The 17,892-nt window shown below is 38.5% G+C and overlaps 1 protein-coding gene and 1 pseudogene across 1 annotated transcript; one reads left to right on the top strand and one right to left on the bottom strand.

Annotated features, from left to right (window-relative positions):
- The first annotated feature begins 8,626 nt into the window (after nucleotides 1–8,626).
- Nucleotides 8,627–17,430, top strand: fuca2 (alpha-L-fucosidase 2). Its single transcript, XM_088626318.1, has 7 exons — nucleotides 8,627–8,905; nucleotides 11,437–11,621; nucleotides 12,895–13,234; nucleotides 13,769–13,979; nucleotides 14,797–14,987; nucleotides 16,256–16,364; nucleotides 17,148–17,430. Exons 1-7 carry the CDS (start codon nucleotides 8,691–8,693, stop codon nucleotides 17,286–17,288), a joined length of 1,392 nt encoding a protein of 463 aa, XP_088482444.1. The 5' UTR covers nucleotides 8,627–8,690; the 3' UTR covers nucleotides 17,289–17,430.
- Nucleotides 10,035–11,167, bottom strand: LOC148675214 (uncharacterized; annotated as a pseudogene).
- Nucleotides 17,431–17,892: the final 462 nt, after the last annotated feature.

Here is a 17,892-nt window from a genome sequence, read left to right as displayed (position 1 = left end):
TTTTCTTTCTCAGCATCACTGTCTACTCATTCACTCATTGTTGTACAAAAACTACCTTTTAAAATACATTTTGATACCAAACAATGTAATTTCTTCTGAAACAGAGCTCATAAGTTTCATAAGTCACAGGTAGACCTGCAGTACACTTTTTTTAAAAATCATTTGTACAATGGTGTTTTATATGACACATGTAAAATACCTCTTTATTTACAGTATTACACCTTTGTTCCAGTTTCCTTTTTAAACACCTCTGTACAAAAATATTTTGTTTTCCCCTCAGTTCAACATTTGAGTCTGAAGTCAGAGAATTCTAAGTCCACAAGTGCATTTCAGAAAATTCATACAAATTGGTCATTTGCATTTATTTTATTTTAATGAAATATACACTGATTTTGTACAGATTTCTGTCTTTGTCTTTATTATTATTACACAAATCAGTTAAAGTTAAAGTTAATCAGTTAAAGTGTAGGTCTTAATTCACTCTTGTCTAAAATAAAATAACCATTTTCTGTTCCTTAAAGATTACTTATATCCTGAAAAAGGACACTGTTGATCATCTTAAGACAGTGTGTTGAGAGTCGTTAAAATGTAACAAATACTATTAGTTCCAAAACTCGTGTCTTTTTAAGGCCTCTTAGTACAGGTCCATTTAAAATCATTAAAGGTTTCGACAAAGCCAACCCAGCAAACTACTTTAGGAACAGAAGTGAAACCAGGGCCTGGGAATACAAATGGAATATAAGAGAGTTCAATTAGGACTGAAACCAGGAAGAGCTTTGCACAAAGAGCAAATGGGTTATAAAAAAACTGCTCATCCCTGGATCCTTCAAGAAAGTCCTGGAATCTGTAAGCTATTAACACGTTATTAACAATGATTTCCTCTCTTTTTTAACTTTTCTTATGTCACCATCACCACCACCACCACAACAACAACAGCAGCAACAATCAGTTTATGATATTTAAACAAACTGGAAACTTGTGTTTGTGCAGCAACCTTAGACAGATCAGGATTAAACTCCAAATGAATCTTGAAAAGTACTCATTTAGGTATTATTCTGCTATGGCACAATTAAAACACCAAAATGTACATGGAAATAAACATCATAATGCTAAATGTGTTAAGCTTGGGTGCGATGTTGTGAATTCCTATCTCCCTGAGTCCATCTTGCTCCAGATATTATAATTCCAGCAGATTTATCATTCCTCTTGATAAAGAATTGAATGTCTTTCCTTAATCCCACATGCCTTGTCTATTTTTTTCTCAGTTTCAAAGAAATATCTCTGTATGTATATCTCTGTATGTAAATCTACCATCAATGTATTATTGTCAAAGCATTCCACACATATGGGAAACAAAGAACTGATTCTTTCCCACAAGACAACGTTCATTACTAAATATCAAATCACAGTCTGCTGTAGGGTGGTTTAATCAGTTAATGCCTTATGCTATTGTGTGCTAAAGAACTGACGTCACTGAGAATATCTTTGGAAGAATTCTCCCCTATAGTAAATAACACTTTGGAACTTGTCTTTCATTTTTTAAATTTTAATTAAATTTCCTAAGAAGCCCTTTGATTTAGAAGTGTGGAGTCTAGCTGTTATAGGGTGTGTTTATTTCTTATGTACTGCTTCTGCAGTTTCAGTGTAGACAAAAAAACCCCACTAGTGGCACAGACTTTGTACACCATAAAAAGAGCACAAGACGTATTCAAGGGATACGCACACAAAAACAAACCTGTTAACTTCATGGTCCCCGGTAACCCAAAGCAAAAGTCCCAAAAGAAAAATCCAGCAGCACTGCTCTTCCAAACTCATCTCTGTTCTGAATGCTGGTGTGCCTCCGTCCAGTACACTCCACTACACTGACAGAAGAGCAGTTCTTTTTCTTCTCAGCCTCCTCTTCACTCCTGACAATCTCAAGCAATACGTCACATTATACTCCCATACCCTGTCTCTACGCCGGGTACAAATACAGGGTAGGGGGAGAACGAGATGATACCTTAGCATTCCTCTTTCTTTCTGGCTAAACCCCCAGGTCTTGAATGAGGGGCAGGAGGGAGACCTAAAAAGTGGGAAATGAATATTGACTGACAGCATGCAGTTGACCTGTGTAACTGTGTACTGTAACTGTCTCTTTCTACTTTGTTACCAGCTCTGGTTCAGTGTGCTCTGTTTCCCAGGCAATCTGATGTCTGACCACCACACACTGCCCAGATCAGGATGTCCCTGCAGACTGGGCAGCTGGGCAGGGAAGAAACTGGTGAGGGAGGCCAACTGTGACCGTGAAAGAGTAACAGAATTCAATGGCTGAGGTGGGAAAACATTTCTGCGGAACAACACTATCCCCATCACTCCACAAAGGTGGTTTGTAAGGAACCAGAGAAAAAGGCCCATCTCAAACCCCACATGGGATTTTTAACTGCAAACATGTGGCAAAAGTTTTTTGTGGTTCAACAAGACAAAATTGGAAGTTTTGGTAAAACGTGTTTGGTGCAAAACCAACATAGTACACCCCCCAGTCAACGCAATACTCTGTCAAGCAAGGTGGTAACTGTATAATTCTAAGGGGATGCTTTTTGTCAACAGCAACTGGAAAGCTTGTTAGGATTGAAGAAAAAATGGATGGAACATGTACAGGCGAATACTAAAGGAAAACCAGTTTCAGTCTGCTAAAGTCCTAAAACTAGGAGAAAATTCACCCTTTAAGCAGGACAATGATCTAAAGTGACATTGGAATGGCTTAAGGACAGAAAAGTGACTGTTCTAAGTCAAAGTTCTTACTACATTGAATCTCTGTGGAGAATCTGTGGAATCAGTGAGAGATCGTGAGCAAAGCTGCCAAGAACAAAAGGCAAAAAGACATGCAGCTTTAATTCCCACCAAAAGTGCTTATACCATATATAGAGTTCATGGGTCTGAACATTTTGGCGATCAACATATTTCAGGTTTATTCTCTTTAGTGTTTGTAGCTCACTGTAACTTATTTTACCATCCGAGTGATATCATGAACATTCATACTTTTAATAAAATAGTATGTTTACTAAAATACTAAAATATTAAAATAGTATTGTTCAGCAAATGTGACCACATAGGAAGGGTCTATGGGGTAAAAGGAGTTACTGTAAAGTGGGGGTGAGTGTAGCTGTAATACGTGCAGTGAGCACACAGACAAGGCAGAAAGGGAAGTGGCATTGTATAACGTGTCAAAGATGACCTTTAGGCAGAAACAAAATAACTGGAACACCCACAGTTCTCAGCATCTTTATAACTTAGATCCCCTCGCCTCCACCCCCCAAAATGAGAAATTATATATGAATACAATAATTTTTACATGTATTTATATCCTTCATAAACTGTAACTAAAAGTTGATTTAGCCAAGAAATTGCCGTTTCCAACGTTTATGAAATAAACCTGGTGAAAACATATGAAAATGATTAATGAATTTATCAATACCATACCTATAGTAAATAATTGCATATATTTGTAAATACTGTACTTATTAAGTATTCATGCTGTGTGAATATGTTGAAAATGCTGTGCATTTATTCTGCTTATGTTTTCAGTAATCTGTTAGTTCCACAAAGCCACAGAAAGTTTAATGAAACTTCACTTGAGTCACCTTGACTTTCACTTTGTATTAAAGGAAGATAAGCAAAGAATCGAAACGCTTAGTAGTTTGTCACAGAGGGGAAATCTGAAAATTGTCCAAAGCTCTTAAGTAAAAGATTGCATATATCCGTTCCTAAACTGCATTATGCTGTTCCGATATGTAACGCGTTTTGCCTAATTCTCCACAGCTCAGATCCTACCTGCCATCTATTGGCGAATATGTGCATAGCATAGGAAAAGGAACCTGTCGATCTTCCCTTCCTACTGAAATGTCTTGCTTGTATTACAGTTCAAGGAATGTTTAGTCGTTTTACGATATAAATGAATCCCAGTCTGGTTCTAGATATCACTCGGTACCAGCCTTAAATGTGTGAAAAGTAAATATATACTGACAGGTGATCATATTTTACTTACTATTTATCGTTGATTTACAGGTTATTTGGTATTAAAGATAAAAATTAATAAATGAATCGAAATGCATGCTAAATTGAATTATAAAAGAAAGTTATAATGGAATTTAGAGAGGAAGGTTAAATCCTAATCTCGCACTTTCGCTCGCCCGCGTTTATAAATCCTGCCTCCGCGACTTCCAGTAGCACGTTTCTTTTTTATTAGATTCTAATCGAACGACTGAATTTAGGTTGTAATGTGGTCCTTTTCCCTTTGAGTTTTGTTACAAACCATAAGTGTTGCCTGCAGCTGATTTTCAGCATTCATGGAAAATTTAGGACTTCTGGAGCTTTTATCAAACATGGTAGCAGGGGACAAATAAATAAGGGACAACAAGTACAGTATATTGAAAGCAAGGGCTTCCATACAGACATCTCCCATATGTTTATTAAGCAAATAACATCCCAACATGCTTATTGCCATGTATAATGCTGCGGAGCGGTGGCTCTGTGGCTAAGGATCTGTACTAGTGGCTAGAAAGTTGCTGGTTCAAATCCCACAGCTGGCAGAGGAATCTTACTCCATTGGGCTCCTGAGTAAGGCAAGGCCCTTATCCTCCAGATGCATCATATAAATGACTGACCCTGTGCTCTGACCCCAAGCTTCTCTCCACACTGTCTGTGTGTCTCATGGAGAGCAAGCGGGTGTCACGGACGTCCAAAAGGACTACCCGAGGGCAGCAGGAGAGCGGAAAAAGACCCGGGCTCGTAGTGCAAAGAGTTCAGGAATGCCGTATAGAAACCTATGCCCTCAGGGAGCGGACGTGGGGCGCCCTGGTGCTAGGCGGGTGTCAGGACATCCGAACGTCAATGCTGAGCACTGGCAGAGTACAAGACCCGGAAATATATAGCCCAAGGGAAAGAGAGGGACCGGAAGGACAGCAGACCAGAAACTAGGGACAGGACAGAGAAGGAGCCAGAGGGCGTGACAGCGGGGGTATGTGAAAAAAGATTAATTCCTAATGCAAGAAATTGTATATGGCCAAGAGTTTTTTCTTAATCTCTCTTAAATCTTAAAAAGTTGGACAAGTTGTAAGTGGGTTACTGGATGGCTCCTGGGTGTCTGACAGGAGCTTCAGTTACCACCAGTACAGCTCAACATGCTGATGTTTCATGAGCAAACATCATGTTTCTTGAGTAGTCTAAGGCAGAAGCTCATATGGCAGGATTGTGTTATCAGTGCATTGATTCAAAGTCAAGGAAAAGTCATTTTAAACTGGGGAGCGAGCAGCCAGTGTCATCTGCCAGTGATGCAAAGAGCAGTAGATCTGGCCAGATTAATCATCCTTCACCCTCTTTCGAGAAAAAGACAGGTGCACATGTGACAACAACCTAAAGACCTACAGCTGAGTGCTTGGTTCCAGCAGTGAAGGGTTCTGATGTGCCTCACAACATCACAGAACCACAGTAGGTGCACAGTTTCTCATGCTTAGAAGGCAAGGTTAGGGGTAATCTCAACATTATGGAACTGAGTGATCATCTTCACCTCATGTTACAACATTTCTTTCCGGATGAGGAGGGGAGGAATCGCCCAGGATGACAACCCTCCACCCACAGAGCACATGTGGTACGATGAGCTGGACACTGATGTTGTCCATATGTCATGGCCTTCTCAGCCACCAGATCTGAACCCACATGAGCAAGAATGGGATATTCTTGAGAGAAGTCTGCTCTATAGACCAGGTGTTCATTGACTTTCTTGTAAAGGACCAGTGTCTCACTCCTCCTGCAGTAGATTCTCTGGCACACTGCAGACAGGCTGTACTGGAGCACCCTTGCCCCTTGCTAAGATTTTTAAATATGAAATTTAGATATGAATGAAATGTGCACAACAGGGCAATTTTGAAACTCAAGACTTTGAAACACCTTACACACTGTGCACATGTTTTTACTGCAATGTTGGTGATACTATGCTAATTCAAGATTTTGCACATCCTTATATTATATGCCAATCAACACTATCTTGAAAGAGGATGAGCTGCCTTTCATCTGATTATTTCATTTTCAATTCTATGTGTCATTTCATTCGTGTAACACATTTTGTCTAATCTGTTTATGGGATTCCGCTTGAATATTACTCACAGTTCTTTGAACTGGAGGGTATGGAATAACTGATTTCAGCAACCACTGAAAACAAGATATCGTGGTTTGCTTTTGCTCTGCAGGTCATAGGTCACAAATTGAAGGGTGATTTTATTTCAAGATCATTGTTAAGCCCTTTTTAAAATTAATATTAATTCCTAATAAATTGCTGATATGTGTCCTGTGATGGACTGTAGGCGTTTCCAAGGTGCATAGCGACCTTTGCTGAGGGAGTCTCTTGCTCACTGCGACCTTGTATTGGACTAAATGGTTATTGAAATGGTCCTGGACTATTAAAATTCTTGATAGCTTATTCTAAATACTATTTCTGCTCTCAGAAAAACAAATAAAAAATAACAAATTATGTAATTAGGTATATATTACACTGCCATATCTTGCAAGTTGTGCTATACATCTGACATTTATATCTTGAAATACAGTAAACATACAGTCAAAATTCTGCACCAAATATATTGTGCAAGATGGGGGTTAACTTCAGCAATGTTTAGGTGAAAGGAAACATAAATGTTCAACCTGTCTGCAACTGTATTGTGACAACGAGGGAATGTTATCCATAAAGCCTTTGTATGACAGCTCCCTTGCATCATACATGTAAATTTTACTGAATGAATACTCATCTATAAACTAAGTATAAGTATAAATTATTAATCTGTCACTCTTACATTCGTTACATGTGTTATTGAAACATATAAATTACACAATGATTAGTATGGTTACACTTTCTTTGGAAACTATGCATGTGCTTAAAGAAGAATAATTCTAATTTAATGACTTCTCGGACATGGACAATGGACATAAATGAAGGGTGAGACATATTGTAACGTCTATTTTAATACAATTGCTCAGACACAAGACGCAAGACTGAAGTGTGCCTTTTCATGACTCGTGCGTCATCTTCTGCTCTGAGGCAAGAGGTGATGGAGCAGTGAAACCCTATGCTGTATGTATACATTTCATGAACTGAATGTTGGGGATCTTGACTTTTTGTTAAAATGTAAGTTTGATATAAAAAAAATCCCAATTAAGTTATCTAATTGTCATAACCAAGTATTATTATACTGGACTTTATTATACAAACACAATTTTTCACCACATACATATTATATTTGGCATAAGAAATACATTAAGTTTAAAAATAAAAGTTTCTTTTTACAGACTTGGTTTAACAACAAAATTAATTTAGTGGCTCAACTGTTGAATGAAGGTGGTAGATTGTTTACTTATCCTGAATTCCTAGAGAGGTTTCAGTTCCCTGTCCCCCCTAAGGAATATGTGATAGTTTTTTATGCCATTCCGGAAGGTGTAGTGAACTTGTTTAAAGCAAATCAAAGCGCTATCAGGACTGACTTCCTTTCTGGTCCTACAACTGATTTATTCTTGGATGGCGTGGAAATAAAGGATAAGAAATGTAACAATACTTATATAAGGAATCTTTGTAAACCCCATCTTATCCCTTCTTGATTATCTTTTTGGAATGCAATGTTTGAAAATATAAACTGGAAGTTAGTTTGGACAACTCCAGATAGATTTTGTATTACAAATAAAGTTAAAGAGATATCGTTTAAAATTGTACAGAAGTTTTATCTAGTTAAATTAGTACTCTCTAAATTTAAGCATGAGCAGGATGATCTGTGTGTTTTTAGTCGGGCTGAAAGGGAATCTTAAGTGCATTTATTTGTTAGGTGTAGATTTGTGAAGTTGTTTTGGACGGACTTGCAGAGTTTTGTTTCCAGGCAGTTAAAGGTACTTTTTAGATTGAAGGATTTTGATATTTTATTGTACTGTTTAATAGAAAATTTGGAAAAAGAGCATTTATTTATAGTCAATTTATTAGTAATTCTTGGTAAATTTCACATCCATAAATCAAAATGGTCTAACAATACTCCCCTTTTTAGTACTTTTGAACTTTTAGTACTTTTAGCTGAAACACTATTTAAATTCTATAAAAAAATAAGAAATAATAAAGCAAGGAAAACACATGATATATGTACAAAATACAATTTGATCACATAATTTACGTCATTACCTCTGGCGGTTAAATGTTTTTTTTTTCTGTTTGTGTTTTTTCTCATGTACCTGGTTTTGATCCTCTGGTTGTAGTTGTATTTGTAAATTCTTTATACGTTTAATAAATTTAAAAAAAATACATTTCGTGAACTCGCACTGCCCCCATGTGTGTGAAACGAGAAACTGTATTTTTGGCATTCAGATAAAAACAACCAGTCTGTTCTGTTCATAGGCTGTCTTACTTATTCGAATTGGGGGAAAAAAGATAAACAAACCATGACTGAAAAACCCGCATATTTCGTAGACATTATAACTCAAAGACCTTTCTATGCGATTCCAATTCAAACATTAGCATAACACTGTATTAGGTCCACATGACACCTTTTCGTAACCTAAAGTGAAGGGAAGTGTTTTGAGAAATTTACATAAAACCGGTCATATGGTCCCGTGATCACGAGTCCCAGTCATATGAGAGAAGAGGAAGAGAAATAGAGTTGTTCAGTGCCTGAGTCTCTATGTGAATGGTGATGTCTTCTGGAAAGCGCTGCCAATGGAGTGTGTTACTGGCCGGAGGAGTCGTGCTCTTTCTTGCAGGTGGCGGCGGATGTCAGTACCAGCCCACCTGGGAATCCATTGACTCCAGACCTTTGCCAGAGTGGTTCGATCAGGCGAAGTTCGGCATCTTCGTGCACTGGGGAGTGTTCTCTGTCCCCAGCTATGGCAGCGAGTGGTTTTGGTATGTAATTGTAGTAGAAGCATGTTTTCAGCACGGCATTTCGTATGCGTGACTGGATGACCAGCCGCACAGAGAACAAATGTATTACGATGTTTACAAATAAGCCGCAGGCTACATCATATGCATTTTGAAATATAAATGACCGTTTTTGTAAATCTATGAATGAACAGAAATAGCTAAATTTGTTAAATGGAGCTAAATAGGACGAAGTATTTTGTATCTTGAAAGGAAATGTAAGGTTTACAGTGTCGCTAGTCGTGTGGTGTTACTTTAGTCGGATAAGGTAAAAACATTCCCAAACTTTTAGATTTTTTCCGATTTTTTTAAGTATGGATTTATAATCAGTATCTACTGAATGCAAAGGTAAAGTGCGATAAAGCACAATTAAATCGCAAAAAGCTACTGACATAAATGTAAAAAATAAAATCGCAATAACTGTAGAAAACGGTGAGAGAACCAAGTACAGTTAATGTACTGTATTATGTAACTGAAGGTACAGCCAGGCTGCTGTAGTAAACTTTTATGATCTCAGATTTTATATTCAGCAGGTGGGGTAAAAATAGACTCTAGTTATTTAACAAATATTCTCATTTTCTGTTATTTCCAAACAAATATTTTATGTTTAAAGTGGTTGGCTGTCATAGTTGAGTATTTCAAGTACAGTAGGTAGCTGTGTCAGCATGCATAGACTGCAAAGGAACAAGTTTATTCCATGCTGAAAAGTGAACAATGGAAACACAAGGTTTTGGCTGTGGAGCCTTTTTTGGGTGCGAGAAAGACAGGGAAATCAGCAGAGATTATATACAGTAGTTTGGGAGAACAGAAGCCGGGTGGAGGCAGGAGTAGGGGGGAGGAAGAGTGGACACTCAGGAGGTGCAAAGTCGAGAGAGGTGAAAAAAGGTGTGATGTTGAAACCTGCAAATGGATAGAGAACATTAGAATAAAACAGGTCTGTCGTTGAGAGAAAGGGAAAGGTGTGAACCAAGTTTCAGGATAATTTTGGTCTCGGATGTCTTTCTGCAATAGAAGTTAAGAAACCCTTCTTTGAGAACGCAGATGGAGAGATCAGTTTGATCATGGCTGTCAGAGGTGAAATGAGAAACTATGGACTTGGAGAAATCTTTGATCTTCACAGCCCTAACATATTCTCTGAAGCGGTCTCCTAGTCTCCTTCCTGTTTCCCCACCGCAGATAGCTGGGCAATTCCTGCAAGATATACAGTAAATGAGGTTGCTGGAGGTACAGGAGGTCGCCTGGGTGATCCGGAATTGTCCTGAGGGGCCTTGAATGAGTGTGTTGTTAGATATGTATTTGGAGGTAATGCAGCGAGTTCTGTTACAGTGGAAAGTGCCTGGTGTGGATAATTGCTGAGGGAAGTGAAGGGAGCTATGAACAAGACATTTACACAGATTGGGTGGTTGGCGATATGAGATGAAAGGGTGGTCAGAAAAGAGGGTACCAATGGAGGGATCATCCTGTAAGATGGAAAAGGTGTCGTTAATGGTCCAGGGGTTAGAAAATGTGTTTGGGTGGTAGGGAAGCACCAAAGGAATGCAGTTGTGAGACTGGGAGTTCCTGATCAAGTTGAAGATCCAAAGACTGTTTTTGGCTTAGGTGAGGGCCCTGTCAATAACATTGGTGGGGTATCCTCTATTGAAGGAAAAGGAGTTCATCATAGCCTGAGGAAATGTGAAAAGGGGAGAGAGTTTTTAGTGTGTTTGGGGTGAAATGAGCCATACAGGAGAGAGCTGTGTGAATCAGTGGGTTTGTAATAGACCAAAGTAGAGAGTTGTGGATGGTTAGTGGATAGGTTGATGTCTAGAAACGGAAGAGTGATGGAAGATATGTTAACTCTATATTTGAGGGATGGGTGAGAGTTAGTGAATTGATGCAGGATGTGCTCTAGCTGGTCTTTAGAGCATGTGGCAGCACCGATGCAGTCATCGATGTATTGCTTGTAGAGGTCATGGACAAAGCCAGTGTAGGAAGCGAAGAAGCATTCTTCTACACAGCTGACAAAAATATTGGCACAGCTAGGTGCCATCCTTGTGCCCATGGTGACTCCACTAACCTGCTGATAAAAAAAGGTTATTGGATGAGAATGCATTCATTGTGAGGACCAATTCTGCAAGACGTACGAGAGTGTAGGTGGGTGGATCAAACACTGTGCGTTTTTCCAGTGTGTGCTTGAGGGCTGTAAGACCGTCATTGCAGGGAATGACAGTGTACGGAGAAATGATGTTCATGGGAAAAATTTAGCATTCTGGGCCGTGAAACTGGAAATCATTTGAAAGTTAGTGTTGTACTGGCATGGCATGCAGTAGCTGAGTATTGCATGCCATGCTAGTGCAATATTATCAAAGAACTGTGGTATGGCATTAGAATGAGACTTCTGCTTTTAATTGACAAAGATCTACTACAGCCCTGCAGAACTTAGTTTAGCTTGAGAATGCTGCCAGATATTAAATCAAATTAAGGTACAGCAATCAATAAGCCCTGGAAAGGTCAATGTTTATCTGTAACCTCTGCAGGTGGTACTGGCACAAGAACATGAAGAACTATGTTGAATTCATGGAGAAGAATTACCCTCCTGGCTTCCAATACACAGATTTTGCTCCACAGTTCACTGCGGAGTTCTTCGACGCCAGCCAGTGGGCAGAAATCTTTGCAGCATCGGGTGCAAAATATGTTGTTCTAACCACTAAGCACCATGAAGGTGAGTCTGATTGCCCAGCAGTGAGAAGTGAACAAAGCAGACATGCAGTTTGACCTGTGTAGCCTTGCTATAATAGGAAATATCTTTTCTAGGACAGTGAACACCTACAGATGTGCATATTCACAAAATTGCATCCAGAAAGCAGATTGTCAATATTTAATTTAAATGTATGGAAGTTTTTGCACCTATAAAGAAAACTTGCAAAGTTTGTGTTTGGGAAACTACGAACTTCCAAAGTGTCATTCCATTGATTAGAAGGAGTATTTAACACAATCTACAAAAGACTCTGCAACATTTTTTTTTTTAAAAGGAGATCAACAGCATTTATGCAGGACCCCTTCTTTGTTCTTCCTTATCCAGATCTGTCTAATGAAGTCAAATGATGTCATAAAATACTCTTCATATTAAAACAGAGTCAGCATTAAAAACAAAGACACACACCATGACTAGTGACCTGGAAGACTTTGTCCTAGTTGTGGGAAGTTAATCCCGGTCCAGCATTTAACTTTGAACTATGTTGTATCCTAGAAGAAAAAGGATGATAGTTGTACTTTATTACTTTAACCAGGATTCACACTCCAGGAAGGTGCCTGCATCTCTTAAACTGTATTCAGAGATAGTCATGGGCTCACAACCTTTAGTCTCATAGTATTTAGGGGACAGGTCTAAAATGAGTTTCTGCTCACCACTGAATCCTTATGGAGGATTCAATATTTATTGTTCTCTCTAATTTTATGAGGCTTCGGACTTATTGTTGTATATATGGTACAGTATGAGTTTGAAATTATGAATTGACAAACAGTTGTACTCTATTTCATTGTGAAGGAGACACACCAGGCATTGTGGATGTTACTTTTGTTAAAAAGGATAACTCGTTAGGAATTTGTTGGGGGAAGGGAACATAAAAATGTCACCAGTCACAGTCACATTTCAGTGCAACTCTGTTATGATATTTGTTGTACATAACTGGTAGAAGATGGACTAGTCAGTGAATGGAAACCATGGCAGACAATGGGGTTTCAAACAGGGAAATGTTTGAGTTTCAATGCCCTGTTTTTCTTAAAGAAATGTCCAGATGTGATTCTTGGATCAATTATATGCCAACTAGCAAGTGGACAAGAAGGGCCCAATGGCCTCTTGTTTGTAATCGTCATTCTTTTACAACAGTATGGATCCTGGCACAGGGTTCAGAGAACCTGTGTTCTGGAACCTGCAGTTATCAGATTAGGTCGTCACAGTTTGACACATAGTTTCTGTGTGCATAACATCGCAGGGTTCACCCTCTGGGGCTCCAAGTACTCGTGGAACTGGAATGCTGTGGACGTGGGTCCCAAAAGGGACCTGGTGGATGAGGTAGCTAGCGCCCTGCGGAAAAACACTGACGTGCGGCTTGGGCTGTACCACTCCCTCTTCGAGTGGTTCCATCCCCTCTTCCTGGAGGATGCTGCCAACGTCTTCAAGACCAACAAGTTCCCCATGACCAAGACTCTGCCTGAGCTGTACGAAATCGTGAACAAATACAAGCCAGAAGTCCTCTGGTCCGACGGGGATGGAGATGCACCTGACACTTACTGGAACAGCACAGGGTTCCTGGCTTGGCTCTACAATGAAAGGTACGTCTTTCTGGAGGAAAGGGTGAAAGTCAGGTTTGAGGAAGTGTTTTGATAGGAAAGAACCTACTAAAAGAAACCAGGTTAGGAGATGGGGGTTGGAAGATGGAGATTAGTATTTTGACATCACAGTGAGATTCTCAGCATTGGTTGCATGACAGCTGTATGAAATGTATTAATCGTACAGACTGGACATACCAGTTTTGGTGTCTGTACTCATAGATTTTCATATTTGCTTTGAATTACATTTAAACAGCTGTTCACATTAAAAAAATACATTTCCCTTTCCTAACAATGCAGTTTAAAGTTTATCTCCAGACAAATGGGAAGCCTCACCTTGTAACTATCACTATTGTATTTCTTCACAGATGTAACTTAAAATTAAAACTCTTAGAGTGGAACACCTTCATTGTACAGTAATTCAGGACTACCGTATATTCAGAATAGGAAATAGTGAAGTGTCGTGAGGATAAGCAGACATCATGGGTGTGGATACATATACTGTATGTTGAATCCTAATTTTGAAAATGTTTCCAGCCCAGTTCGTGAGACAATAGTGACAAATGATCGCTGGGGCTATGGCTCTATATGCAAGCATGGTGGCTACTACACATGCAGTGACCGCTACAATCCAGGCCACCTCCTGAAGCACAAGTGGGAGAACTGCATGACCATTGACCACAAGTCATGGGGTTACAGGAGAGATGCAGAGTTGAAAGACTTTCTCACCATTGAGCAGCTGGTGAAGGTAATGTGATCTGTAGCTTTTCACAGTAGGCTTAGTTCCCATTTTTTCTCCATTAGTTTGGGTGAAATCCTTAGATTGGTTCTCAAATACTTCATAGTTAAAGTACAATATTAAGGCTTCATAAAAACCTGTCTTTGAATTATTTTTTCATGTTTGACCTCTAGAAATATGTTAATTGTAACTTCTTATATTACATTATTTTACATAAAGTTGAAATTTTCATAAAAAGGGATGGCATTTATACAGTGATTAAATTAGTTAATTCCCTTGATCAGTTATGATATTTATGAGTACAATTTGAAAAAAGCTTCTCCTTCAGTGTTTCTCCTTTTATGATGTGATTATAGGAAATAAGACGTGTTTAAAATGAGCTTCCAGTGTGTCTGAACTATATTTCCTCACAGGATGCACATAAGTGCAGAGAAGATTTTGGAGACCTAAGGGGTGTTAGTTCTATAAACCCATCATTTCCAGCAGAAAGTCTAGAATGTCAGTGTGGAGATAGAAAAGCTGCACTATTTGCTATCTCATTTTGGTTTCTTCATATTGAACTCAAATACTGTATGTTTGGCATGATTTATGAGAACAAATTGTAATAAATGGGGAAAAAACAACTGAAAAATGTACTCTAGAGAAAATGAATAACTTAGAAATATTTATCTATCTGGAACAATGTAAGCCAAGACATCTAAGAAAGTTTGCATTATTGGGAGTAACCTTTGACATCATTGAATCATTTTTATCAAACTGTGCTACATATAGTACGTCACTGTAGGCCTTCCGCCTGGTTCCTGATATTTCGTTTGATGTGCTGCAGACGTTGGTAGAGACTGTCTCTTGTGGAGGTAACCTGCTGATGAATGTTGGACCTACACATGATGGGCGGATAGTACCCATTTTTGAGGAGCGCCTGAGGCAGATGGGCCAGTGGCTGAAGGTGAATGGGGAAGCCATTTACAACACAACGGCCTGGAGGGCTCAGAATGACTCCATCACCCCCGGAATCTGGTGGGTCTCTTCTGGGGGAGAGGAGTTTTTTGAATTTGTATGATCCTCAGTTGGCTTCTTCCTAATGTACTTTCAAGGGTGATTTTTCAAAAGCTTATTACTGTACACTAGGGCATAATCTACATGTGTTTTGTGGAAAGCATTACAAAAGCTTAAAGGCGACATAACAGCTGAAAGTAGTGCATTCATGTTACTTGTTTCTACTTACACATGGTCATAACAATTTATCATGGGGTTAATAATCAACAAGTTGATTTGTACTATAATGGCAAATGTTGTTACTATTCCCTCAACACAACAATTTTATTTTAGTCATTGCTACACCAGTTACATTTTTTCTGCTTTCTCTTTATCACAGTTTACTTTCTTTTCCCTCAGATCATACAGAACAGCTTTTCACATTATTTTCAGTGTGGGCATAGTGGGTTTACAACGTAGTGAAAAATAAAGTCATCAAACACTTCTAATTCTAGGTAATGACCGGTTAAATTCTGATAGGAGGTGTGAGTTAATTAAGTCCATTTGAGCAGTTGCACAAAGGCAAGAACTGCTTTAGAACTGCTGTTCCAATTACATATGTTGTTCCAATTACATATGAAAGTGAAAAAGGTTAGGTGGTTGTGTGTTACAAACCTTTTTTCAAGATGCATTCTTTCAGGAATGACTTTGCTTTACAGTACATGCACTTTTTTCTTTTGCCATCTCAGCCGACACTTGCATGCTGTCCGAAAAACAAAAATGCAGCAATTACAATCTCAGCAATTTGTAGAAAATATCCAGATCCTGTATTTCAGAAACAACATTAATTCAAATTCTAGTTTCAAAGGAGGTGTAGCTGGAAATAAATAAATCCCTGTCCTCTCTAATTTCTCTGGCATTTTTTTATTGTTTCACTAGATACAGTTCATGAGCATAGCCCTTCATTTGACAATCTGCAAGGCAGGATATAGCCTGGATGGGACACCAGTCCATCGCAGGGCCAGCACAGACAGAAACATGCACACACTCACACCAGGAACCTCACTTAGCATTATGGGTTTGGACTGTGGAGACTGAGGAAACTGGAACACCTGGAGGAAACCCACACAAACACAGGGAGAATAATGGGAGCACCCCAGGTGTGGAATCGAACCCAGGGCCCCAGCGCTGCAAGACAGCGATGCTAACCACTGCACCACATGCTCTCCCCTGCCTGTAATTGCTCTTATTAAACTTGAACTTGTGGTAGGAGAATTCTAGGCCATTTATTGTTTTTTTATTATTAACAGGTACACAGCAAAGCCTCAGGAGAATGCTGTTTATGCAGTTTTCTTAGAGTGGCCCAAGTCGGATCTTCTTGTTCTTGGCGAACCCTTAGTAACTGAGGAAAAAACAGAGGTAAGATACCATAGCTGGTATGGCATCTTTCTTTTTGTATTTCCATGGTTTCCTGTTTTATTTTTAGTGCTCACATTCCTCTCTGACATTAAGGGAAAACACACCTCCAAAGCTTTTGGACCACAGGTTTGTTCTCCTGCAGTTTTTTAATCTGTGACACGATTCATCTTTACAAAATGTGTGATGATGTAATTACCCAGCTATCACTGAGAGTGGAATAGGAATGAAATCACACATTTTTCATTTTTACAAAACTTTATTTTAAAAACCATTTAATAACTTTACATATATTTCATGCATTGTTAAAATGCAAAGTTAAAAAAAATCTGAAAGTAGATATCCACCAATCTTTTGCGTTACCTGCACCTTCATAGTGTTATATGTGTAATTCGTTCATAATAGTGCTAGAATTGTAAACAGAGACCTAATGATAATTTACTTTAATTATAATGTTGGTTGCTTTTTGTTTCCTAATGTTAGCCACAATACAGTATATTATTGTAGGAGAACATTATACAAATGAGTTTCCCAGATCTATGGTTTATGCATGTCTTGCAGTAAGAAACTAAAAAGGATAACATTCTGAATGCCATCTACAGTGTATAAGTAATTATGGAGCAAATGGCACAGTGTCAGTTTATTATGATGTCCAGTTCTGCCATTGTTAGTAATTTTACTCGTGTCCTCCCTTCCTTTTACAAGAATGTTATGGATCTTGTTGAATATGTGCCTGGAGGATGTGTAATGGTCTATCAATTAAACTCACTCATTATTTTTCTTCAGGTCCAACTGCTTGGTTATTCCCAGCCACTGAAGTGGCAGCCATTGAAGTCAAATGGGCTACAAATCACTCTGCCTCAGCTGTCTTACAGTGAGATGCCTTGTCTGTGGGCTTGGACCCTCAAACTAACTAAAGCCACATAAAGGCCCACAAAAAAGCAATCTGGGAATTTTTTATTTTTTTATTTTTATTTTGTAATCTGGTTTCAACATGCCTGTACAGTGTGTCCTATGGTGTCTGCTCTGAATAATGTCTGTATAAATTAAAACACTGATTTTACAATCACTAGTGAAATGCTGGTATGCTGTTAAACTACCTTTTTAGAATCATAAATCACAAATACAGTGCATATTTTTATGTTTTATATTTCTATACCCTTGTTAAATGTAACCAGTATGAACTGATAACTCAATGTAAGAATTTTTGTTTTGCTCAAATGATTTGAAAATAGACTAATTATAAGGCATGAAGGCATTATAAGCAGTTTTTCAGCCATTCTTCATTATAGTGTGCCTTTCTAAGGTGTAAGGTTGTCACAAAGCTCTTGGGTACCTCAGTTGCCATGGGAAGATTTTACTGTAAATTTCAGCTGCACTTTTTGCATTAATGATGTATTTCAAAACACATTGTCTTTCTGTCCTTTATTTATTTTTAGCACTGTACTGCACTTTAATTTTGTTTAGGACTCGGCAAAAAACTTTAATCCAAATGATGGTTGTGTGGTGAATTACTATGAAATATCAAAGA

Source organism: Lepisosteus platostomus, chromosome 3, assembly GCF_059453375.1.
Source record: "Lepisosteus platostomus isolate fLepPlt1 chromosome 3, fLepPlt1.hap1, whole genome shotgun sequence".
Lineage (NCBI taxonomy): Eukaryota > Metazoa > Chordata > Actinopteri > Semionotiformes > Lepisosteidae > Lepisosteus > Lepisosteus platostomus.
The sequence above is the reverse complement of the archived record's forward strand: the minus strand, read 5'-3'. Positions and strand labels throughout refer to the sequence as shown.